The sequence below is a fragment of the Phasianus colchicus genome, chromosome 1 (assembly GCF_987193195.1).
Source record: "Phasianus colchicus chromosome 1, bPhaCol1.hap1.1, whole genome shotgun sequence".
Classification (NCBI taxonomy): domain Eukaryota; kingdom Metazoa; phylum Chordata; class Aves; order Galliformes; family Phasianidae; genus Phasianus; species Phasianus colchicus.
In genome coordinates, this window is record NC_143436.1 from 113665921 (window position 1) to 113692074 (window position 26154).

At 45.6% G+C, this 26154-nt stretch overlaps 2 protein-coding genes across 8 annotated transcripts in view; one reads left to right on the plus strand and one right to left on the minus strand.

Moving 5' to 3' along the window:
• CASK (calcium/calmodulin dependent serine protein kinase) overlaps positions 1-572 on the plus strand; it is a 199519-nt gene extending 198947 nt beyond the window's left edge. For all 5 annotated transcript variants that reach the window (XM_090123585.1, XM_031594591.2, XM_031594593.2 and 2 more), the window contains one exon: positions 20-572. In XM_090123585.1, the coding sequence (XP_089979711.1) occupies positions 20-196 (177 nt within the window). In that variant the 3' untranslated portion in view covers positions 197-572. The remainder of the gene's footprint in view (positions 1-19) is intronic.
• A 12900-nt stretch (positions 573-13472) lies between these two features.
• NYX (nyctalopin) lies at positions 13473-26024 on the minus strand. Of its 3 annotated transcripts, none has more exons than XM_090123623.1 (4): positions 25785-26024; positions 19783-19904; positions 19616-19665; positions 13473-15421 (listed from the first exon to the last, which is right to left on the minus strand). In XM_090123623.1, the coding sequence occupies exons 3-4, from the start codon at positions 19635-19637 to the stop codon at positions 14022-14024; spliced, it is 1422 nt and encodes a 473-aa protein (XP_089979749.1). In that variant the 5' UTR covers positions 19638-19665; positions 19783-19904; positions 25785-26024; the 3' UTR covers positions 13473-14021. The 3 variants fall into 3 exon arrangements, with proteins under 3 accessions (XP_089979749.1, XP_089979748.1, XP_031450418.2); XM_090123622.1 differs by having other exon boundaries at positions 20029-26024; XM_031594558.2 differs by lacking the exons at positions 19783-19904; positions 25785-26024 and having other exon boundaries at positions 19591-19670.
• Between the last annotated feature and the right edge of the window lie 130 nt (positions 26025-26154).

Genomic DNA, 26154 nt, shown 5'->3' on the forward strand with positions numbered 1-26154 from the left:
TTTTCTCATCATCGACTAGGATGAATCTCTTCAGCGCCTGCAAAAGGAGTCTGAAATCTTACAGAGAACATATGCACACTACTTTGACCTAACAATTATCAACAATGAAATCGATGAAACAATCAGGCACCTGGAGGAAGCCATTGAGCTCGTTTGTACAGCGTCGCAGTGGGTGCCGGTCTCCTGGGTCTATTAGGCCACTCGTGAGATCATTGAAAAAGCCTGGAATTACTGGGAACCACCTCATACATGGAAAACCTCTTCGTTATTGACCTTGTGTCAGCAGGTCTTGGCCCCTAGAGACTACCTAGATGTAGTGTGACCTAAATTTATAATTATTGTCATGTCCTAATAGATAGGAGGAGGGGAAAAAAAAAATTAAACACTAATTTAAAGAGACAGTATCTTTTTTTTTTTAATCATTTCTCCTAAACTTTAATAAAGTGTATCTTTAAATGTATGTATTATTCAGTCCTTTGGAATGTTATATTTTTGGAAATCATAGCTTTTTATTTCAAGGGCCCCTAAAAACTGCACAAAATAGATGCTGCTTTCTATAATCTATTTTAATAGTAATATGATTCTGTTACCTTTACTTGGGGGTGGAACACTACATTCTTTTTAGAGTCTGATCTTATGGATCGGAATACTTTCCTTTATTTATTTGAAATAATTAGTCTAGTGGTTACGAAACAAATTCATAAATTTTAAAGGCCTTTCTTCGCTTTTTTTTTTTTTTTTTTTTTTAGGGTAGCATTTTTAAGTACTTTTGTGTAACATCCAGATAATGTGATACTGTCTCTTTGAAGAACTCTGTAAAACTTCTTTTAGAAATTTGAAATTGGGTCTTGACTCTTAATGCATGTGGACAGTCGCAAGCGTTCATGCCGTTGGTGTATCTGTGTTGAAAAAAAAAACTGTAATCTACAGCAAAGTACATTCCGTTCATGGGAAAATGTACCCAAGGGAATAAAGTGAAATATTATTCTGACTAAGTTGTAAACCTATGCACATCCCTTGCATTTTGGGCAACTTTATAAAAAAAAAAAGAAAAAAAAAGAAAACTGATTTTTATTAATAATAATCATGTAGTGAAATGTGTTTGTAATTTTGTCTCAATTTAATTTGTTGTAAGGTGGGAGGGGGCAATTACTGGTTTCACCATTTCAGATCTGTGTTGTCTGAGAGTATTAACGTTTTAATTAAGTTTAAGCAAAGAAATGCTGATTTTTAATATGTATGTAATTGTTTAAAAATGCACACATTTTAAAAGAAAATACTGTGCAATGAAGAAACCAGTTTAGGCATTGCCATAAACTTGACTATTCCAAAAGACTCATCTAAAACAGCCCTGTAAATTCCTTCGAAAATGGTAATTGACGCTACAGTCTGACCAAGTTTTTTTATTTTAAATATACTTCCTTTTATGTGTTCAACAACCAAATGCTTTTGGGTCCTTCATTTCATCGCAGGGAGTTCCAAGAAGAAATCAGTGCCTCTTGCAACGAGAAAAGGTTTCTTGAAGTCTGTTCAGTGAAGTCCCTGGCAGAGGAGCACGGGGGCTCTGGTTAGCCTTTCCGAGCACAGCTTAGAATCAGAGCAGAACCAAGGAAGAAGAAGTAATTAAATGTGCTGAGCTTATGTTTTGTTTCCCTTCTTCATGCCCTCACCAGCCCAGATGGTTTACGTTTTTCCTGAAAACGCTGAACAGAAGCAAGCATTACAGCTTCTTTCTAGGTGTCAGAATTGTTCCTTACCACGGTTTGTGTTAAAAGCTCTGTTGGCTGTGCTGTTTTATAGTATGAAGTTCAGCATCTATGTTAAAATTACACAGTGTTCTCAAAGGATTTGTCCTTAAGTTGAACTATGAGCCATAATTATCTGTAGGCTGTTTCAGTTGCGTGGGACCACATTTCCTGTAATCAGAATTTTTCTGTCATCAGAAAATATTCTCACTTTATCATCAGGGCAATAATCATCAGGTGCAAAAGTCGCTCATTTTCTTCTGCCTACTCCTGCAGGTCAGGTGGCCAAATCTGTTCTTCTTGTAAGGCTCCAGCCAAAACCAGGCAGCGTGTTTCCTTTGTGCAGCCCTCACAGCACAGCTGGCAGTGTGCAAGGCAGCAGGGAACTCCATCCATAGTTTTACTCTAATGCAGAGCTCATTTATGCCATGACTGGAGCCCTAGTCCCGAAATGAATTCCATAACCACATCCCTTGAGTGTACAGTGTGTGGAGGACTGGAAGCAAAACAATGAGAAATGGTCTATGTAGACCAGACATAAGGAAGCCAGACAACAAGAGGGAGCCAATCAGACTGATAGTAGCTGCTCACCTGTTCTGAATTTAGCCCCTCTAAAAGGGGATGGGTACAGGCTGTCTACTGTGTTGAGCATAAAGAATGATTTTTCAAGTAGTCTTGTGTCATTTTAGTTCTGGATGCATCCTAGCAGGTGTTCTTGTAGATCAACTGTTGCAGTGCTAGCACTGCACACTAACTCAGCTCATCCAGGTGATGGCAACCACTTCTTATCCCAGTAAAGTACAAAGACAAGAAGACCTACTGAGAGCCATGCGGTGGAGAAATACAAACTTACCTGGTAAGCACTGGTATTTGACTTCAGTGACACATTCTTCATCTCAACTGTTTATGACACTAAACAAGTAAGGTAAATGTGATAATTGGGATTCAGCTCTCCATAAATGTTTTGACTGCAAACTTTTGGCTCTGTTCACATGAATTTCTTGAAGATTCTGTATATCCAGCCTTTAAGAAAAGAAAACTCATAAAGCCCCTGAGGGTGCTTCTGCCTCATGTGGATGACATGAGTAGTGATTGAATAGAATTAATATACTTTTCTTCTCCTAAGTGGAGCTACTATTCAGTTAATATTACACTGTAAAAAGGCTACCTTGGAAATCTTTGTGTCTTCAATTCCCACTGTATAGCCTTTTATCAAGAGACAAAAACTAGAATCATAGAATGGCCCGAGTTGGAAGGGACCTCAAGGATCATGAATCTCCAACCCCCCTGCCACATGCAGGGCCACCAACCTCCCCATTTAATGCTAGACCAGGCTGCCCAGGGCCCCATCCAACCTGGCCTTGAACACCTCCAGAGAGGGCGTATCTACAGCCTCTCTGGGCAGCCTGTTCCAGCACCTCACCACTCTCTCTGTAAAGAACTTCCCCCTGACGTCCAACCTAAATCTTCCCTCCTTCAACTTAAAATCATTTTCCCTTGTCCTGCAGTTATCTACCCTTGTAAAGAGTTGATTTCCCTCCTGTTTGTAGGCTCCCTTTAGGTACTGAAAGGCTGCAATGAGGTCACCCTGCAGCCTTCTTTTCTCCAGGCTGAACAAGCCCAGCTCCTTCAGCCTGTCCTCATACGAGAGGTGCTCCTGCCCTCTGATCATCTTTGTGGCCCTCCTCTGGACCCTCTCTAACAGTTCCTTGTCTTTCCTGTACTGGGGCCCCAGGCCTGGACACAGTAAGGCACATCAGATAGCATCAGTGCTTCACCAGAGACTCTTTTCCTTGTAGGAATGTTAGACAGCAAGAGATTCACTTAGGATATACCCGGGCAGCCCAGCCATACAGCCCTTGAGCTCCTTGAGGCAGTTTCAGCACCATTATAGACAGCACAGAGAAAGCCCACACAGTGCCTCAGTTTGCCCCATCCACACCTCCCAGCCTCCTGCCCAAACCCTGTTGGTGCATCTGGGTTATTTGTGTGGTAAATAGAAGACAAAAAGCTGCTATAAATTCAGCAGGAAATTTTGCTTGCATAGGGAAGGCTCATGAAGGTGCAAAACTAATGTTAGAATCTCTTTTTTTCATCTCCCAACCAGAGAAGGGCCTCCTAGTATTCTAAATATCACTGCATAATTTAATGTGCCTCTTGGACTTCTCTAAAATTATGCTGCATGTGACATCAGAAACAGTCCTGGGATTGGGAAGAAAGAAGTATTTCTGTCTGCCCCTTATATACTCTATTGTTGTACAGGAGCTCATAGGTTTGTAAAGAAAACTTGGCCTTATCAATATGCTTCCTCAGTCTGACCGATGCCTTTGATGTCAGGGTCTTAAGTTGGTCCAATAAATGTTCATTAACCTCTGCTTCCATCGACACAGTAACAGTCCACTAGGTTATTCGATGTCTCAGAGTGGTAAGATTATTGTATTGAAATGGTAACTTAATTTAGATGATCCTGGTCACTGCCATGCAGCCTCTAGCATGCAGCTGTTGAAAATCAGAGGGGCATTTTTGATCTCACTAATAAAACTTTATTCTTCCTTCTTTTTATTTAATTTTGGTCAAGAAAGATGCAGCACTACCAGGTTCTGAGTGAAAAGATCTCTACTTACTTCAGAAACATCACCAACAAGGTTACCTGCTTGATTTTGAAAGGACAAACAGAAGGTGTGATGTAAGACCCTGAGCAGCGTTCAGAGGGGTTGGATGTTTTGTAACTGGATACTGGAGCCAGGAGGCTCACGTACAAACTGAATTCAGTATTTCTTCCTTTCTTGTTCTTAGCTCAAAGAAAATTATTTCAGAATGTCATCATTTGGAAAACATAAATAATTAGTTCTTATCTGGGAGATAGATGTGTTTCCTTTAACTGAGACCTCAGGTAATAGTCTAGACAGTGAGGAAATCGATCGCTTCTCATGTTGTTTTACCCTTTCAAAGGAAAAATAAAATAGTGTGTGCATATGCACATCCATGCATTCTATTGTATGGGAATATTAGATACAAGCAAAATAAATTTGGCCATATCTCTATGTTCTTATCATTAATACATGGCTTGAACATGTACCTGTGTTGTGGAAGTTAACTGAGCTGGTAGCAGTTTGCTTTGAAGTATAATTCATCTAGAAGCTGAAACATGAGTGTTTTCCTCCACGTCCAGCCGTCCAGATGGAGACTTCTTTCACTTCTTCACAAAATGGCTGTGGTAGTGGAGCAAGCCTTGAGAAAAGCAGAGGCAGTATGTGGATTGTGCTGAATGTCACAGTCAACGAAACAAGGAATGAGCCAACTTTTAATAGAGCAGGGACAACTCAACCCGCGCCCAGATCACTATTGCACTAATCCACTGAATGTGTGGAGGAAGTTCCCGTAGATGCAGGACACCAGAACTGGGTTATTCTGGAGTTCACCTCTGGGTAAGTGAAAGGAGGGAGTGAGTGGCTTCACATTCACAAACTTAATGCATTTTCCTAACATTCTTCACCTTTGTAATACTTACTACCCTTATTACAAAATTTGATGATTGATCTCCGTATTAACCAGAGGGAGGTGGGGAGAGCTTGATTAGTAAATTTGTAGAATATTTTATATCAAAAAATGGAGATGTTACAGTTTTCAGTAGTTTTGCAGCACATAAAACTGAATCCTAAACAATCCATCCTAGATAGGCAGAAATTAAGGTGTTGTGTTTGTGGGTTTTTTTAATTCCTTTTTAAACTCACTCCCTTTTCACTAAATTCAGTGTTTTAGATGTCTAATCATCTCCTCACTGTGCCTTACACCCATTTGTGTTTACTGGGGTAGATGTAACAAAAACAACAGCTCTGTCAAAAAGATTTATATTGTCCAGTAAGCAAAAGAAGATAAATTCCACTGTGTTGTTTTCTGTTGATTGAAAATTTCCAAAACTTCTCTTCATTTGACATTAGAAAAAAAGATGCATACACATCAGCACTATAATGCATAAAAAACATATTTGTCTCAAAAGCTCACAAGTTAGCTAGTCATGATGACTGTCCTAAAGTATTTTTCACTTACCAAAACAAGTGTTTCAGTAAAGCCATTATGGTATTTTCCTGAATGTTGCAAGAGGAAAAGGAGAGAGATCCCAGGAAAATGCCTTGGTTTTTTGGAGTAGCTTGAACAACTACTTCTGCCCATGTCTGCCTCCAAATGGTTTCATTGTTGGAATCAGAGGGTTCTGCTCTGCCCATATTATCAGCTTATGATCTGTGATTTTAAATCTGCAAGACCAGAGGCAGAGTGGAGAAAGCTTTTGATTTCTTCTGTGTGTTACTCAGCTCGGTATTTTTCCCCTGTCTGTAATTTAGAGTGCTCCATCAGTGGGATATTTATCCATCAAAGGCAATGGAGGGACTCCCAGTAATTCCAAGAAGCTTTGACTTTCATTCCAGTCTTGTGTTTTCATTAGAATGTTTTCCATGTCTTTATCTGGTTTTCGTCATTACAGCAATTAGTTTAGAAAAGGGAGATCACTGAGGGTGATCCAGACAGCAATCAGAGTCTGTCCACCTAGAAGTTACACAAACTCTAATCTTGATTGCATATAGAAACCAGAAATGTGGAAAGGTTTCTTGTTGCTACTCAGAATGGACTAAATAGGGATAAACCCAATGGGCTCAGGCATCAGAGCTCAGTGACTGATATCTGTTGTCTCCTGAAGGAGGGCCTGGCCTTCTCCAGGGCAGACAAATCTCAGTAGCTGCTGCACAGGGAAGTTTGCATTCTATGGGGAATGCTTTGGGAAAATCCACAAGTCTGAGCGCAGAGTCCCCTTGAGACCTTGGTGGTTTTCATTGGTTGATTTTGCCATAAACACCAGCCTGTTGAAACTTTATATTGAAATCTTAAGTTCAACATTTAAAATACATGTTGCATTTGTAAAGCTTCATATGCTTTAGCATAAAATCATGTGAAGTCACGCACAGATTAATGGTTTTACTGCTGTAAGACTTTACAAATGTAACATAACCTGACATTGTTTTGGAAATGTATCTAGTCCAGAGCATTTGGTCAATACAATTTGTTTTGAAGGTCAGTCTGGGAAATCTCCATCCCCCTCTCTAAGCATAACTGTTGAATTCTGCTTGCTCTAGCTGTACCATCAGCACCAGTACGATATGTCTATACTGCAGTACTGTAATAAGAATATACGATAAAGTTATCTTTCAATAGTTTAATTTTCTATATGTTTTTATATTTTTATAATTATACAACACAATACAGGATGGTGCCCCCTCCATCCCTGCCAGAGCCTCCCTCAGCCTCTCCATCTGCCTCCCCAGTATTCCTGTGCCTGTGAGTATGGAGAAGCTTTACCTGCCCACAGTCCATATCCTTTCAGCTACAGGCATGTTCTGCAGAGTTTCCAGTACCCATCCAGATCTGGAGCAAGCACTTGGCAGATCATAGAATCACAGAATGGTTTGGGGTGGAAAGGACCTCAAAGTCCACCCACCCCAAATCCAGCAGTGGGCAGGGCTGCCCCCCACCAGCTCAGGCTGCCCAGGGCCCCATCCAACCTGGCCTTAAGCACCTCCAGGGATGGGACACCACAGCTTCTCTGGGCAGCTGTGCCAGTGCCTCACCGCCCTCTGGGTAAAGAATTTCCCCCTAGCAGCTAACCTAAATCTCCCCTCTTTTAGTTAAAACCATTCCCCCTTGTCCTATCACTGTCAGACTGTGTAAGAAGTCAGTCTCCCTGCTGCTTATAAGCTCCTTTTAAGGACCGGAAAACAGCATTGAGGTCTCCCCAGATCCTTCTCCAGGCTGTACAACTTCAGCTCCCTCAGCCTTTCTTTGTAGAAGTGCTCCAGCCCTCTGATCATCTTCATGGCCTCCTCTGGACCTGCTCCAACAGCTCTAAGTCTTCCTTATGCTGGGGCCTTAGATCGGGATGCAGTACTACAAGTGGAGCCTCATGCGAGCAGAGCAGAGGTGGACAATCCCCGCCCTCTCCCTGCTGGCCACCCCTCCTTTGATGCAGCCCAGGATGCAGCTGGCCTTCTGGTATCTCACCTCCCGTACCTCAGCGCCTGGCTTCCACTGTCCCTCAAGCCACCCAGCTCCTGCAGTGAGCACCCAGGAGGGGCATTAGACATTAGGTTGTGAGAAGCAGCAGTTCCTGCCCAGCTGTCACACAGCTGTGCAATGCCTGCACTAACCCAGGAGATGCATGAACAAGAGCCCTCCTGAGACCTCTGATGTCTCTGGGCTGCGAGACAGGTCAGGGCTGTGTCAGGATGAACATCCCAGGGGACCCCACACAACCACTGCTTCATGTCGTGGTCTCACACAACCACAGTGCAGTGTGCTGGGGAAGGACTGCCCTCCTAATTTTTATTAGACTGGGTATGGCTTAAAAGCTTGATCTTGTTCCAGCAGAAGCCAGATATTCCCCGTCGTCATTTTCATAGTACACAGTCAGATCTTAGCAGTGGCTGGGTGCTCATTTCTTGCTTATCCTTTCAATTAGGGCAGCCGAGTACTTTAACCAACTCAGAGACTGCTCATGGTGCCAGGAAATTGTGGGATGAGGGCTGCAGAAATGTAATCTTTTAAACAACCTGTCTGCAGTAAATAGAACTAATGATAGAAGTCCTTTTACTGTGTCTTTAACTATAGTGTGGGGCCTATTTACAGAAACACTGAAGTGTTTCTTATATGCAACTGTGTATTTATTTGGGTGCCACAGAGAAAAGAACAGCTCTTCCTGCACCCTTTCACCAAGCCCACGGGGGCATGAGTAAGTCACTTGATGCAAATCAGAAACTCATCTTCAAGCACAGCCCCATTGCAGCAGGTTAACACAGGTGCCAGCAAAAGAAGCTTCGGAGAGGAGCAAGCAACTGCAGGAGGGTAAGAGATGATTTGTGAGGTGCAGAAGAAAGACCGCTTAAGCTGGTCTCTGCCACAGGTCAACTCACCCCTCCCTGTCCTGCTCTTAGAAACTGAATGAGTGCTAAATGAAATTCCCTCTTAATCCACAAAGCAAATGAGTGGGGTGTCCACACAAAGTAAAGTGTGGGATGAAGAAGTACAGTAAAACGAATGGGAAGTTTTTAGGTTGGGATTCTTTGTGGAGAATATAAGCTTTATGCTTTATATTAAGGCTTTAAATCAATCTTTAAAAGAGAGAGAAATTAAGAGGGAAGTATAATAAAAACTGAAGGATGTGGTGAAGGTCAAAGTGAGAAAAACTGCAGAAGTAATGAACTTTTCGCATTCAAGGCTGAGACTAACCAGAGTACAAGATCAGACAGGCTAACCACAGGGTCAACAAAATCAGGCTTTGGTTAAGATCGAGTGTGTTGAGAAGTGTCTGGTATTTGCCATATTTGTACTCATTTTATTTTAGAGATTGCAGTTTAGAAGACCTGTTTTGTTCCAAAAGAAGGACCCACTGAGGCAGGTTTTGTGTATGCTGAGGTTCTCACCCACAGGTGATTCTTCACAATGTAAATCTAAAACTTACACAAGACTTTGTCCAATAGTTGGCTGCTCCATAGTGTCCCTTGATACGGTTTCTTTTACCTGACTTTTACACGTTGAGATTATTTTGTTATGCTTAAACACTAACAACATGCTTTTCCTTAAAATACTACTTGTGATGCTTTTTTTTTTTTTTTCCTTAATTCATTGTCTTTGTTCCATAGGTGATATTTTCTATAAAGCTCTTTTAAAACTCCTCTGGAGGTTTTGGCATTTACGCTCACTAGATCTCAGTTCATCAACTCCATGGGTCTCTATCAGATTTGGGCAGCAGGCAAGAAAAGAGGAGAGATTTATATTATTAGTGTTAGTATAACAAACTCATATCTTGACTCTAATAAAGTGAGCATTTAAAAAGCTGTGTTTAATGTGACTAAAAGTGTTTTTTTTTCTTACCCAAGCCAGCCCTGTGCTATGAAGTTCTCACTAGGGCAGCAGTGACCATGGCAGGCTACTTTCTTGCAAGGCTTCATACATGGCAGTGGAGGAACAGCAGTTTTCTAGAGTAAGCCACTTTATCTCAGTTGATTTGGCTCCTCTTGAATTTATGACAATTATCAAGGAAAAACACCAAGTTCAAGATCTAATTGTTTTAAGAGCTAATAGCAAGATGTCATCAAGCAAAGAATTAACTGAATACTTAACACCCATTTCAAAACTGGCAGCAAGGCTCCAGTGTGAGCTGGAGGGCATTTTCTGCCATTCTAGCAATAGTTATCATTACAGTGCCTGTACGGTTACGTTCTTGCCCTGGACTTCACATCTCTTGCCAAAGCAGAAAGACACGGTAAGACTCCACGAGATAAGCAGAATAGCAAATACAACATTCTGAATAACCTTCCATCAAGAAATAGAAAAGACAAAGTATTCATTCAAAAGGCAGATCCCTACTTCATCTTGTTTTCTAATCGAGAATTTGAAAATAACTTAAAATCAGTTATGGGTTGGCATCTACCCATACAATCAGAGAAACCAACTCTTTGCTATGACCTCAGAAACAAGGCTCATGGCACAATGAACCAGGCCCTTGGGAGTCCAACTCAAGCCTTCATGATGCTGGAAGTCCTCTCAGGATTTGAGTGGAAACACTTTGCTGTCCTACCTGGGTAGCTTCTGCTCCAGGTAAGTGCAGGCCAAAGGCAATGCTCAAGCTGAGCACAGAGAGCTATGGGGATGGAACAAGATGAAGGAGAGGGAAGGAAGGGGAAGTGTCGTGCACAGACTCACAGGCTTCTGCTGGTGGAGCCAAAGGGCTCACTTGCCACCTATTCCATACTGCTAGCAATGCACACTGCTGATCTCTCAAGGGTTCTGAGGCACAAGCAGGATTTCAGAGCTGGAGGGAGCAAGGGCTGATTCCATTACTACAGGGAAGCTGGAAGCCAGTATATGTAGCATGCACTTTCTCGGCAGCTGTAGTTAAATTGCAGACCCACAGGGAGATGCTTCCTGGGGCAAGCACTCCAGGATATACAATATGTCTAAATTATTCATGCCTAAATTCACTGGCCCAGAACTGTACAGCTCCAGACCTGGTGTCTCCCACAGTGTTCTGGAGAAGCTGGCAGCCCATGACCTGGACAAGTACACTCTTTGCTGAGTAAAGAACTGGCTGGATGGCCAGGCCCAGAGAGTGGTGCTGAATGCAGTTAAATCCATTTGGCAACTGGTTATGTGTGGTGTTCTCCAAGGGTTGATATTGGGGCCTGTCCTGTTCAATATCTTTAATAATGACCTGCTAGAGGTGCACCCTCAGTAAGTTTGCAGATGGCACCAAGTTGGGAGAAAGAGTCAATCTGCCTGGGGAAAGGAAGGCCCTACAAAGGGACCTGGACAGGCTGAATAGCTGGGCTGAGGCCAAGTTCAACAAGACCAAGCGGAGTGACTGCAAGATTGTGTGGAGTAAAAAGATAAGGGGGTGTTGGTCGCCTCTCAGCTGAACATGAGCCAAGAAGGCCAACAGCATTCTGTCTTGCATCAGAAATAGTATGGCCAGCAGGAGCAGAGAGATGATCACCCCTGTATTCAACTCTGGTGATGCCACACTTTGAGTGCTGTGTTCAGTTTTGTGCCCCTCAGTACAAGGAAGACATGGAGAACCTGAAGCATGTCCAGAGTCTGAAGGGCAACAAAGGTGGTGAGGGGTATGTAGCACAGGTCTTATGGGGAGCAGCTTAGGGAGCTGGGATTGTTCAGTCTGGAGAAGAGGCTCGGGGGAGACCTTACTGTTCTCTACAACCATCTGAAGGGAGGCTGCGGCAAGGTGAGGGTCAGCCTCTTCTTCCAGGTATCAGAAATAGGATGAGAAGGAATGGCATCAAGGGAGGTTCAGGTTAGATATTAGGAACAAGTTCTTCTCTGAAAGAGTGGTGAGACCTTGGAACAGAGGTGGTTGAGTCATGGTCCCCATAAGTGTTCATAGCTGTGTAAAAGTTGTACTGAGGGACATGGTGAGTGAAGAATATTGGTGATTGATGGACAGTTGGACTAGATCTTGGAAGTCTTTTCCAAACTTGGTGATTCTATGATCCTCTGATTCTATAATTCTGTGGTCACGCTGCAGTGTAACACAGACAGTCTCCTAGTCCTTTACTTCACAGAGGAATCTCTGCCATTTTCAGGCATTTCACATTCAGCTCTAATCTATCTGCCATTCTTGCATATAAAGAAGCATATCTGAAGCAATAATTAACTTGAAAGCCATACTCTTTCAATTACGCAGTAAGACAATCCTCAGCTCTAATGCATTTCAGCAGAGAAAATGAAAGCGTGGGTCATAAAACAATTCACTCATCGAACATCCATCCTATAGGAAGTGAAACATGACCTTTTGTTCCCAGTGTGCCACCATCTGTGTCAAACCTATTGACAAACCTTTGCTGGCAGGATGAAGCACTGCTTCTGTAGAAGCATCCTTAACATAATGCGCCTCTATAGCATTTGCCTGGACTGGTTTTGAAAAACAGCCTTTCATAATACAGAGATGAATTTAGCGTTTAAGAAGATTAATGGATTCATAAATAGCCTGGAAATCCAAACTCATTGCATTTAGTTCATGGAACAGGTCAAACAGGCATTTATCATACCATCTGCCATCTTTCTTCACTGAGGCAAAAAGCTGTGGTCTAACTACAGATAGCTGAAGGGCCATCCTGACAGGGATTGCCTGGTATTGACTGCTCTTAGAAATCCCTGGTGCTAATTACAAAGCAGCAAATCTTTTTGGACAGAGCTCTGCACACCAAACAAGGCAACCCCGAGGAACATGAAGCCTTTTTGGTGACAAAATGTATGGGCATACTCAGATGGGGGGAAAAAAAGGAGCTTCCATTTCAGGAAGCAGCTGCTGTGGCAGATTAGGAGTACACAGTTACTTTGTGTGAGTTCGTGTCAAGACAGTTTGCTACAAGGTCTGTGGGACACTTTGTGGGTTGTTCCCCCAGCGTGCTCAGCTAAGGGCACTGTTTGAAACCAAGGGATAAGCTCCTGGTCACAGCTGCTCTGGGCTGGCCGGTGGCAAAGACCTGGCCCAAGGTATCTGCAGATGCTCCTTATGGATTCAGTGATCCTTACATGTCCCTTCCAACTCGGGATACTCTATGATGCTATGATTCTAAGCACTGAGCCGTTTTGGAAGAAGTTTCTTGCATGAAACTTCCATGTCACCCAATACCGTTCAAAGGCCAAAGTCTATCTCTAGTTGTCCTGTCCTTTGCTTCTGTGTTTGAGTGGCCATTGGAGTGTGATACGAGGAAGCGGCAGGGGATGGGGAACTAATGGATGTGCCACCTCACACCAGGCTCTCATCTACAAATCTTGGGTTCCATTATATCCACAGGATCCCTGTCCTACCATACAGCAGCACTGACCCTCCTTGCTTTCTGCAGCTGAACAAAAACAGTTGTGTGTCAGAAATGGATGTGCCCAGGTCTGCCAGACCATGGATATCTTCAACATCTCAAGGCCAGGTTGGATGGGATCCTGGGCAGCCAGAGCTGGTGGGGTCAGCCCTGCCCACAACAGGGGTTGGGGTGGTTGGGCTTTGAGGTCCTTTCCAGCCCAAACCATTCTGTGATTCTATGATCTCTGAAGTCCATGTTTGCACTGAATTGTTTGTGAAAAAGCAAGGGTGGAGAAAACAAAGGTTTAAGGAAATGTTAGAAAGGGTAGTTTAAATGTATTTCCATTTTTATTCTGATTTTGTGACATTTTAGTACTAATAAGGGATTATATGTGTCCTATCATTTTATATGAACATGTATACCACAATATGATAAGTTATGTATGTTAAGTATTGTGTGATAAATATTAATGACTGATAGAAATACAAAACAGTACAGCCTGTCTACATTTGTCATTGCCATATTCCACTCCTGCTATCAGGACATGAAATAACCTATAAATAAAAACAGCATATTCCTTGAAACAATATATTCATTGAAAAATGAATCGAGCATTTGAAACAGACATTGAGGAGTGAACTGTTGTGTTGAAAGCTTTTCCTTGGAGAAGATTTTTGACAAAAATGTGTGTCTCTGTTTTTCCTGCAGATGTCTCAGGATAGCAGGGAGAAGAAGAACAAAATCCTTATCTGACATCACACCCAAAACGCCATGCTCACCCCAGACCCTCCCCAAGTACCATCCTCCTGTTTAAAAGGGCCAGCAAAGTTTTGTAGCAACCCTGGGCAGTGCAAGGAAGGAACAAAGACTAAATGCTCCAGCAGGACGCATGCTTCAGGCAGCCTTTGCACTACTTGCTCTGGAAAATAACCACTGTAAGAAGTGCTGAGAGGTGGAAAGAGAAGGAGATGGCTTTGCTGCTGTCTTCCCTTGTGCCAGAAGTAACCCCATCAGTGAGTCCATCCAGTTGTGTAGCGTTACTGAAGACTTCAGTAGTGTTTGCCACCTCTTCAGGAAGGCCCATCTGAAGCAAGAGTTTAGAAATAAGGCTGTTGAACTTGCTCTCTGTGGTAGAGAAAGGCTCGCTGCTAGGAGTCGGACTGTCAGATGTGACATTTAGCTCCACGGGGTCAAGACAGTAACCTTCTGGTGATCTATCATAGAGCACATCCATTAGGTCAATCCCAGCTACAGAGGACGGGGAGGCACAGGGAATGTCCCTGACAAGTCTGTAGTTCTCCATCCACTCCTTCAGCCATTCAATGCGGCAGTCACACTCCCAGGGGTTGCGGAAGAGGTACAGCCGTCCCAGGAAGTACACAGGCTGGAAGACAGAGAAGGGCAGGGTCGTCAGGTTGTTGCTGTTCAAGTGCAAGGAGACCAGGCTGGTGAGGTTCTCGAAAGCCCCCTCCTCAATGTAGTTGATCCTGTTGCGGTCCAGATAGAGGACCTCCAGCTCCACCAGGTCCCTGAACCAAGTGTTGGAAACATTCCTGAGGAAATTCCCCCCTAGGTTGAGCATTTTCAGGCACCTCAGGCCATCAAAGGAATTTTCTGGAAGCTCGCTGATCAAATTGTCATTCAGGTACAGGTACTCCATCTTTCGGCAGCCCTGAAAAGCTCGCTCATGAACAACGTTTATCCTGTTGTCTTGCAGATTCAGGTATTTTAGCTTGGTCAGCCCCTGCAGGGAGTTGTAGGCTACCGCTTCGATCCTGTTTCTCTCCAGGTAGACATGGGTCAGATTCTCCATACCCCTAATGGCACCTGGGATCCTTCGGAAGTTGTTCTGGAAGCAGAAAAGCTCCTGCAGAGAGGGCAGCTCAATGAAGATCCTGTCTGGGATATTGAAGAGGTTGCAGTCCGCCAGGTCCAATTTGACCAGCCGCCTGAGAGCAGTGAATGTCCGTGTGTGCAGGTAGCGGATGTACTCGTTGTGGGCCATCTTCAGCTCTGTCAGGCTGGGCAGCCCTTTGAAAGCCCCCGGAGTGATGAAGGAGATATTGTTGTGGTTGAGGGACAGGGATTTAAGGGAAGGCAAAGTACCGAAGGCCCTCTCAGAGAGGAACTTAATGCTGTTTTTGTCCAAGTTAATAGAGGAGGCTTCGCAGGGGAATTCACTGGGGATCTGCCCCAGGCCAGCACGGTCACAGAGGACAGAGCAGCTCCGTTCCTGGGTGCACACACAGTTGGCAGGGCAGGACCGCACACAGGCCCACACCGCGTGGACATGGGGCACCCAAAGGATCACTGACAGCAAGGAATGTGCCGACCCCATGAAGATGTGAGAAGAGAAAAACAAGAGACATTAGCAAACATATTAGTTATGACACAAGAAGAAATATTATGCTGCCTCTGCTCCCTTCTAGGCAGGCTAATTGTCACACAGTATTTGTATGCCTGTGCTAAGAAGCCCTTGTGAACAATTCCTAGAAGTCTGCTGGTGTTTATAGACTCTCTGGGAAAGTGTTAGTTCCTTACTGCATCCTTTCTGTGGAATTTCTTTCCCTGAGAGGAGAAATCATCCAGCTTGATTGGAGCAGGTTGCCCAGAGAGGCTGTGGAGCCTCCTCTATCGAGATCCTCAGAAGCCACATGGATGGCATCCTGGCCACTCTGATCCGGATGTCACTGCTGGAATGATGGCTGGGCCAGATGGACCCAGAGAGTACCCTCCAACACCCTGATTTCTCAGCATTCCCATGATTGCAAACTGGTGGGGACAAGGCTTGGCCACAGGAGCCTGCAAAAATGTTTTGAAAGACAGCAATTGTGGGGCTGCAGTATTTCTGGGTGGAGAACAGAGGAGGGCAGTCAGTGTATGCTGTTGATCTGGACAGGCTGGATCACTGGACTGAGGCCAATGGGATGAAGTTCAACAAGGCCAAGTGCTGGGTCCTGCACTTTGGCCACAACAACCTCAGGCAAACTCTACAGCTCTGAGGCAGAGTGGATGGAAGATTGTGTAGAGGAAACAGACCTGGGGGTACTGTTCAATGTTCAGCTGAGCCAGCAGTGTGCCCAGGTGGCCAAGAAGGCCAATGGCAGCCTGGCTTTATCAGAAATAGCGTTGCCAGCAGGTGCAGGGAAGTGATCATCTTTCTGCACTCAGCTCTGGTGAGGCCACACCTTGAATATTGTGTTCAGTTTTGGGCCCTTCACTGCAAGAAAGACATTGAAGCTCTGGCAATGAAGCTGTGAGGGGTCTGAACACAAGAGGGGTCTTAAGCACAAGAGGGGTCTTACGGGGAGCAGTTGAGGGAACTGGGATTGTTCCATCTTCCATTGGAGAAGAGGAGGCTCAAGAGAGACCTTATCGCTCTCTACAAGCATTTGAAAGGAGATGAAGGTCGACCTCTTCTCCCATGTAACTAGAGACAGGACAAGAGAGAATGGCCTCAAGTTGCATCAGGGGAGATCCAGGTTGGACATTAGGAAGTACTACTTTTCCAAAAGAACGGTCAGGTGCTGGAACAGGCTGCCCAGGGTGGTGATGGATTTATCAGCCTTGGAAGTGTTCAAGAAACATTCATATGTTGTACTGAGGGACATGGTTTAGTGGGGAATATTGGTGATGGGCGAACAAATGGTTGGATTGGATGATCTTGGAGATCTCTTCCAAAATTTGTGATTTTATGATTCTTTTCCAGAAGTAGGCAGGGGAGATCAGTTAGCGGCCTGCGGCAAGTCAGTGTTCATGCTTTTTGCATCTTTCATTTTTATTCAATCTTACATTTCTCCTCCAAAGCTGTGAGCTGCTGCAGCACTTCAAGGGAAGTTATCACCTGCTAAGGGTGCTGCTGTGTTCCATTAGACAGACACGAGGAAGGCCAGACTCAGGAATATTGTTCAGATGCTTTCTTAGTGCTCTCCCCACAAATGAGATACTCTGTACCATTCATGGGATCACAGATTCATAGAATCATTAATGTTGGAAAGACCACTGAGATCATCTAGTCCAACCATCAGCCCATGCTTGTGACAGCTCTAGACCATGTCATTCAGTGTGACATTACAGTTTTGCCAATTCTCAAGACAGTCGCCATAGTGTCATGGGTTTGGTGGGAGGAAGCACTTCCAGTCATTTTATCAGTCTACCACCTGAGTGATGTGTGGTTTCTTGTCAAGTTAGTCCCAAGCAGGTGGATGTCCAAGAAGGTGAAAGCTGTTGGGGACAAATCAGAGAAGAACGAAGGGAACAAGAGACATCAGCCAGCACACACTGGAACTTTTTGTGGAAAGAAACTCCTAGCAGGAAAATGACTAAGTAATGAACTCGTTAGAGAGCAGGAAGTGAATACTACAGATCTGACTTTGTAACCTCTTTCAAAGACACCCCTTACCTGCTTCTCACCCAAACAGTGGTTTTTCTGCTGCTGTTCATTGCCTGTCACAAAAGCAAAATCCTTTCATACATTTTTCCACAGGAAATTATATAATCTTTTCTATTAACCACCTTTATTAACAGCATTGTAGGGACCACGTGAGTGCTGCTGCATGCCTGGTGAGTCCCAGGGGCCAAAGGGCAAGAAAGGGGCTTCTCCCCATGCTCTGTCTCACTGTCTGAGGGAGCTGAACCACCTCTTCCTGCTGCCATGTAGTACAGTAATGGCCCACTACAGCTGGATTCCTCACTACACTTTGTTCCTTATTAAGCTGTGTTCCTTATTAAGAGAGACTTGTGAGATGATGTGCAAGGAAGGATCACCTTCGGCAAGCATCCATTTGTTATTTTCACAGCACTCAAGGCTTTACTGCACAGACCAAATGGCAGAGTGAGCAACAATTGCTCTGCCCTTCATCCTTTTGGAATGCAACACACATAGTATTGTATCTGGTAGTTTGCAGTGTCTGAAGTTTCTTCAACTAGGAGCAGGTGCCCATTGACACCAACCCAGTAGCCTCCCCACCCACGTCAGCCCAAACTGTCCCTTGGTCACTGGGCTGGAAGGCAGATTGAGGTAAATGGAGGGCGCATCCCAGAAGGACTTTAGCTCTGGCTTCTGTTGGAATCAGGTCCCACCAAGCCTGGCCACGCTATGCTGACTGGAGAATTAGCAAAACAGGGACACTCAAGAAGAAACAGGGAAGGACTTGGAGAGGTGGGAAGGATTTTATGCAGTCTGACATTTCTTCATATTCTCTTCTCCTTTTTTTCCTAAACCCTTCTACTGACTAGCGGGGTACTGGGTAGGTAATGAACAAGGATCCTAGAGACAAGACTGGGGACAAGGCAGTGGCCTCGGTTGGCTCTGTTTTGCACAGGGGCTGTGTCTTTTGCTTCCCTCTTCACCATTCCTCAACACTGTGTGCAAACAGGGGCATATGTTGTTTCTTTGATGCTGTTACATAAACTGAGGTTCAGACAGATTAAGGATTTGCCTGTTCCCAAATGTTTGGCTGCAGGTGGCTGTCTGGAAACAGCTAATGGAAGTACTGTTGCTGGAACAAGAGCCTCGCACGGGCTCACAATGACATCCAGGGGGACATATGTGCATAGATTGCCCCATATGTGAGGCTATCCCAAGCAAGCTCAGCATTCAGCTACATCTACTCCTACCTTGATCCCATCTATGGCCTTTGGAGCAAACCTCCCCCAGCAGCTGTGTGCACCGTGTGCTGAGTAGAAATGAGCAAAATTCTCTCCTTCCTCTCCCTGCATGCTCTCTAATCTCTTGATAAAGGAGATGTCTGCATCCAACCCATTTTCCAGCATGTTCTCCTTAGGCACAATTTTTTTAGAGCCAAATCTGTGTCTTCTGCTAGTGGCATTTCACAGCACACATCTAAGATCTACAAGTGTAACTTGCTCTGTGCAGTACATGGAAAGCAAATGTTTGAGGAGCAGCCAACTGGAAAACATCCCCCAGGCAACAGGAGTTCAGAGGAGCCCCTCAGCACCTTTGTTGCATTCTCTCTTTTTCTCATGCAAAGGAGGTGTTCCCAAATCCCCCCTCCTGCAAGCACAGGAAAGCAGTCTCACCTGACAGTCAGATCTCCTCTGACCAACACAGCATGAAACATCCCACCTTGCCACCCTTAGTCCTTCCCCCTCCCCACAATGGATGCTATTTGCTTTTAACACTGTCAGACAGAGCGGCAGCTGGTGATGCCTCCAACTCATTGACACAGTGTGCAGATAAGATGTGTGTGTGTTTTTGTTTTTTTTTAAAAAGGGTGGAATTCAGCATTAAGGTAACAAATATTAGTGAGATTAAGGAATAGAAAAATTCCACCCAGGAATGATCTCTTCCGCTCTTTTAAATAACACCATAATTTGAAAGAATGAGAGATCAAAAAAGCGTTTGCCAGAGATTTTAGAAGGGTGAAGAAGCAGTGCTTGCAATAATTCCATATCTAACCTACAGAACAATCCGTTCAACCCACTACTGGGTAATGCAGAATAAGAGAGCTACTCACCATTTAAAATGATGACAAACATTACCTTGATTATTCGCTAGTGGCATTTCAGGTCTGGCAAGCAAACTTGGGGATCTAAAAGCACACAGGAAGAGCAGAGAGAGGTTTCACCCTCTTGTTTGCCTGCATCATTTTCCCATTGCCAAGTCTATATTTACAAAGAAGATTGAGGAAGAGGGTACTCTTGCATACGGCTTCTGACGGTCCCCAGCACTCCACACGTCCCTGCCGGGTGCCTTTCTTCCACCATCCACCTTCTCAGCCAACCCTGCAGGTTTTCCTTCTCTCCAGCTGTGCTGACAGTGTGCTCCTAGCTGAGGTGGGAAGAGATCACCAATGGTCAGGGACTGGCCACCTCCCCAGGCAACAGATGCTGGCATCACACCGAGCAGCCAAAGCTATGATTCCCAACAGAAAGCACCTACAGACATAGCTTACCTGGCTGGGCAGTGGCTGTGCTCTCCCTCCTGCTCACAAGGATGCCATTAGCTGCATTCTGCCTCTGGGAATTTGGCATTTTTTTTTCTCACAAGCTATCATTTAATGGCAGGAAAATCCTCAATATCAGAGGGAGATTAGCGGAGATGGAAGAACTCGTCCGTCCCCTAAAGCTCCAAAAGCAGAACAGGGATTGCAGGCAATCTAAACCAGTGCTTTCTCCCCCTGCCAACCCACCATAAAAAAATTAAGCCCAGAACTGAACTGCTGCCATTCAAACAGCATTATCAAAAGCCATTACTTCGCAGCCCATTAGATAATGGCTGAGGAGGTGGGGGCAGAGGGTGCAGCCTAAACATGATTATATTTGGGGACAAGCACAGGCTTAAGGCTGCAGTTAATTGAGCTTTCCAAATAGGATGCCAATAAGCTTAGCTCCCAAAGGATGAGGAGATGACAGCAGCTCTGGGAAAAGGGACTGCAAACACAGGGAGTTTGTGTGGTAAGTATGGCCCTCAAAATAATGAGCACTTGCACTGTCTAAAAGACAGTTTTGCTCATGATGCTGCAGCTGCTGCGAGGAAATCACAAGGGTCCAGCATGTGGAGACTGCATTCAGGATGTGAATTGCTTTTTAAAGCCTTTTCTGACAGAATGATGATGGTCTCTGTGGAGAGAGGGAGCTGAGTGAGCTGAGTTATCTCAGCCCTCCATGCCTCAGGTAATTGCACTCACCGTGTCAGAGGGAAAATGGCTCTACGCTTTATTTCTAAGTGAATTATTCTGCTGCTTTTTTTTTTTTTTTTTCCCCTTAGGAAATGGAATCCCTGATGAATTTATGCTCTATGCAGCGGGAAAGCTACACTCCAGCAGCCACATTTCGGGGCGAAGGAGGCAGGATGTTGCGATGTCAGCAGCCCCAACCCCGATGGCAGTGCTGCTGAAGCTGCCTCCAGCAGGGCTCAGCTCTGTGCTATCCACCCGCATGAGTCTGCCTGTGGTCCCCCCTCAACCACAGCGCTGAGAAGGTGCCTCAGCACAGGCGCAGTGGGGAGGCTGTTGGGGGGCACTGAGGTCACCTTTTCTCAGAAATACCCATCTGTGGGCAGCCAGCTGGCTGGGGAGCTTCGCTCTGCAGGCACCTCGGAGAGAAGGCTGCAGGAACACTGAGCCCTTCTGCCAGCCCCCGCAACTCCATCTTCATGTTCTGATCACCCCTGGGGCTGAAATGAGATGGCAACGTGAGAAAGTGGTTCCGTGGGGAGAAGTTTCAGTCCTCTTATGTAGAAAAGCAGAAATTCTGAGTGGCAGATAAAAGAAACTTGTGTTTGGTTTTATTTTTTTTTTTTTAAAGAAAAAAAAATAACTCAGGCTTTGAACCATGCCTTGACATTTGTCAGTGTGACTCAAGGCTGATGAGTGCTCGAGGCTGGAAGTGCTGCAGATGCTTAGCATTGGGTGGGCTTTCTGGCCCCTACTTCCCTCCAGCAGCCCCTGCTGATGTCCACACTTCACTGCACACAGCACCCTCTAAGCCCTGGAATCTCCCTGGAAGAGCATTACAGACCAAAGCACTGCCTATTACAAGGCTTCACATTCACCATGGCTTCCACACTGCAGGTCCTTGCACACCTGCTTGCATTCCCACATCAGCAGTGCATGCTGCCCAGGCATGGGCTGTGATAGAAAAACTGATCTAGGTGAGAAATAATTCTTTTTCACTTCTGGGCTGGTCTTAACAGGGACGATCTCCTCATCTGCATATGAGGCTGCCTCCCACTGAAGTTACACAAGCTCTGAGAAACATCAGCCCAGCCATGCGCCAGCAGGTCCGAGAAAATCCTGGATGCTGCCAGAACAACAGATTTTCCTATCTTTCTGCTGCACCAGGAGAGCCAAGAAGTAAAGCCGGTGAAAGAGCAAGGGGAGCAGGTGAGGGTGAGCACCAGCTCTCAGACCTGGGTCTGAGAACCCAGTCCTGCACCATGGCCAAACCTTGCAGCAGAAGCAGAAACCTGAAAGTGCAGAGCCAGCATCTGAAAGGGAACAACACACTCTAGGTTTAACTTTGGGGACAAATGGCTGCTGGTGAAACCTGAACTGGGGCTGAGCCACCTCGTCTTTCCCCCTGCTCTCACTTCTGCCTTCAAGCAGCTGCTGTTCGTGCGTCCCACCAGCAGACATGGGGTCACTTCTGTCCAGTGTAACAAGCCTGGAGCTGCTTTGTCCTGCTTACCTCCTCGCACTTCGCTTTCCATGGGCTGCTGGCAATGGCTACTTTCAGTTCCTCATCATCTGATGGAAATGCGGCACAGTTCCCTCACAGCTGATGAGTCAGTAAATAGAGTTGCTTCCACAGCCATGCAAATGTCTTTTGAAACAGCCTCTCTACAGCAAACCCATGGCACGTCATAGGTTGTTCAAGCCAACAGCACTGCCAGGCCTCGCCAGACAGGTTATTTGCCTCCTGGTCATTCACATCCCCCACCGGTGGGACAGGAGCAGTGCCACCTTCTCCTCCTTGCACAGAATAGATACTTCAATAACATAATGATCAGAAGGTTTAGAGCATTTTTTTCTTACAGATGATCTGGAAGATTTGTTAAATGAACTTAATGTACTTTTCCAAGTGCATAATCAAAATGGAAATGCATTCATTCATTGAATAATCAAGTCCACATTAACGACTTGGCTGAAAACACAGCAGGAGAGCCTATTAAAGGCTGTTTGTTGTGGCTGAACCCTCCCTCCATCTAACAGGTTTCAACACAAGCAGCCATGCACATGCCTTCCATCCCTCCTAGCAAAGGGGCCAAGCAGGAGGAAGCCTGCACAGAGGAAGCATCGGCCCTGTGCAAGGGACAAACAAACTCGGGCAACCCAAATGTGCCCAAATGTAAGAAGAAACACAACAGCTTTTTCTGAGACACCAAGCCAACAGTGACAAAGAAAGCAATGCCCACGCAATGAGTGCTGCACTCTTGGATGAGATCAGTGCCAGGTCTCCAGCATAGCAACTGGCAAAAAGACAGCCCAACTCCTATGAGCTCAACAGCAGCAAAGCTGCAGCTTGTCAATCACTTCACCCTTTCTAGGTTGTACTGAGCTACCCACTGAGGCTGTGCACATTGCATCGAGTTTGCTTGATCCTGATAAGAGTGGGGAGAAGCTGTGCTAGCAACAGCTGTGCTTTAGCAACAAGTGTGTTGCAACAAGTTGCTTGAGTTACCATGCCTGGTTTGAGTTATAACAGAGAACATATGCTGTGTGTGTATGGTGGGAAGCAGAAAACAAATGAGGTAAACACCACACGTACAAGGCAGGGGAAGGTCGAGGTTACTCTGCAACCTCAACAACTCAACAGTGCTCAAGCTGAGCTGTAGGAAAGTTGAAAGAGGGCTAAACATGTAGCAATAAAAATAAATCACATTGGGTCTCTGCAAGACATGTCAGCTCTGAAAAAAAAAATAGAAATAAAAATAAAAAAATTTGGTTCTACCCAGAATTTCTTACTATGGCTCCCTTTCGATTTCAGCAGAGCTTTCACACTTCTCCTCCAAGAAGCTGTGTTGGGAATGCATGTTCAGCATGTGCAGGTGTGCGATGGGGAAGTGGCACTGTTTCTAACACAGGGCTGTGCCTACCTTCACCCTGACGCCCCACAGTGCCCAAAAAGAAGAATGACAGATTGAAGGACAGCCAAAGGCCACCAAAAGCCACTTTCCTCTTGCCTCAGTTTGTATGGCACAGATGGGTGGAGTAAACAGTAGGGGACAGACATGTTTGCGGGATCTGTTGTGACAGGACAAGGGGAAGTGGTTTCAAACTAAAAAAGGGGAGATTTAGATTGGAAATAAGGAAGAACATTTTTTCCAGATGAGGCACTGGCACATACTGCCCAGAGAGGTAGTGAATGGCCCATCCATGGAGACATCCAAGGTCAGGCTGGACAGGGCTCTGAGCAATCTGATGTAGCTGTAGGTTTCCCTGTTCATTGCAGGAGAGTTGAATTAGATGGCCTTTAAAGGTACCTTCCAACTCAAATGATTCTATGATTCTAAGGGGAATATGCTCCTTGTCCTGGCTCGTCACCTCGGACCGCCTCACATCACACATCTAGGAAAGCCATTTAATCAATCTCTTATGTTCCCACACATCTCCTAAGCTCATGATTTATCCCCCTGACCATTTGGCAAGTGGCAGCATACCTTTCTTGCTCACCTCTGGCATGTCTGCAGTGCACAGCTCCAGCCACACATCCCTTCACCCTGCAGGGCACCCAAAACACATTCTCACCCTTCTTGCTACCCAGTGAGCACTGCCAGCAGCTGCCTGGGTGCATCTGGGAACAGCACTCTGCACACAGTGCTGTCAGAGCAATGGGCTCATGGGTGTGGGATAGGAAAGTGGGGAAGGAAATCTATCAAGCTGCCTGCAGGCCTCTATCTGAAGGGCTGAGGCATCCCCTAGCTCCTGCCCGCTGTGCAAGGCACAGCAGGGTCAGCCTATGCCTACAGAGCCTTGCCTGAGGCCCCAGCTGACAGCTTTTGGGGCCTAGTTCAACCTGTGCCATCCGGGCATTACGCCCCAAGCTACCCAGAGTGTTCCAGAGCAAACTGCAGGGCCAGGCTGCCCATCAGAGTTCGGGTTGCTTTCCTGGGAATAGTTGTAGGGGTTTGTGTGAGCTTGCCTGGCTGGTAGCAGATGTGAGGTTTTGCTTTTTGCTGTGTGGGGGGAGGCAAACACACACACAGCCCATGAAGGAGTGGCCTGACAGCAGATGCTGCATGCTGGTGTGGATCAGAAGAGGACTGTCACCCCCTCCTGTCCAAACAATGACACTGTGCTGTGCAGTTCACAAATGAGGCCAGGAGGCCTCCACGTGGCAGAAGCACACTGAGAAAGCAGTTTTGCAAACACATCCGGGAGGAGAGGTGGGGAGGAAGCACTGCCTTCTGCTTCCTGTTCAGCTTCTGCATTTTGCACTGAATTATCCTGTGGATAAAATGCAGAAGTCTTGGGAGCAGAGAGCAGATCACAAGAAAAGCTCCCCATACACCAAGAGCCCTTGCAGCCAGCCCTTGGCTGCATGCACATCCCCAGGCCCCTGACAAACACACAAGCAGATTAAAAAAAATCAAAGCCCACAGGCTTTGGGCACCAGAGGGGCAGAAAGTCAAAGCTGTGCACTGTAAATATTTTCCAGTTTGGGTTCTCACATCCCTTAGGCCGCTCCTGGGCAGGTGAGAAGAGCCTAGCAGTGATGGGAAGGGTCAGTGCCCTCAGGATTCTACAGCATCAGCAGGCACTGCCATCATGGTGGGGCTGCAGTCAGCCTGCATGTGGTGTAGGAGACAGCAAGGTCAGCAGGAATCCAGATCATAAGTGGCTGCTTCTGAGCAAATCCAGCTGACCAAGGAAGCTTAGCCAGAGCCTGGAAGAGCACTTACTATCAAATTGAAAATTAACTGGTAATTAGTCTCTAATGTGAGCTAATCATGTCTAGGGGAGGAATTAATTAAATGGGGGAATTAAATCACCAAGAATGTGCAGAGTGACCGGTTGTGATGGGATTTGGTTAATGAGCTGGTAATTGCATCGGCTGCATTTCCCTCTCCTTTGGACACAAGAGAGGGAGAGCGGGGGATTAATGCAGCTCCTGCTAGAGTGCACTCTGAGATGCCTGTGCCTTGGCAAATCCTGGCCAAGTGGAAAACAAAAGCCAAAATGGTGGGAGAGAAGGAAGTTTCCTTTACCTTAAGAGGCACACAGGATAATGATGCCCTCAATCAGTGCCAAGCAGCAACAAATGATGAACAAGAAACAAAGTCCGGTGCCAGTCCACATGCTCTCCAGCAAAGAGGTGGGGTGAGAGGTGAGTGTCACCCACACTCTCCATCTTGTATGAGGTGCTTGGTGCAAGAAAAGCCTCATTCTGCTGGGATTTCAGCTACATCTGAGCCACTGCTTGCTCCCAAGCCATGGGTGGTGAGGCACTCCCACGGCCCTTAATGTAACCCCATCTGCAAGGTTCCAGGTCATGCCAGCTCATTTCTGTCAAATTAGCTGGCACAGTGTTTATGTCAACATCATACTTGTCTGACAGCTCTGTGCCAGCTGCAGGAA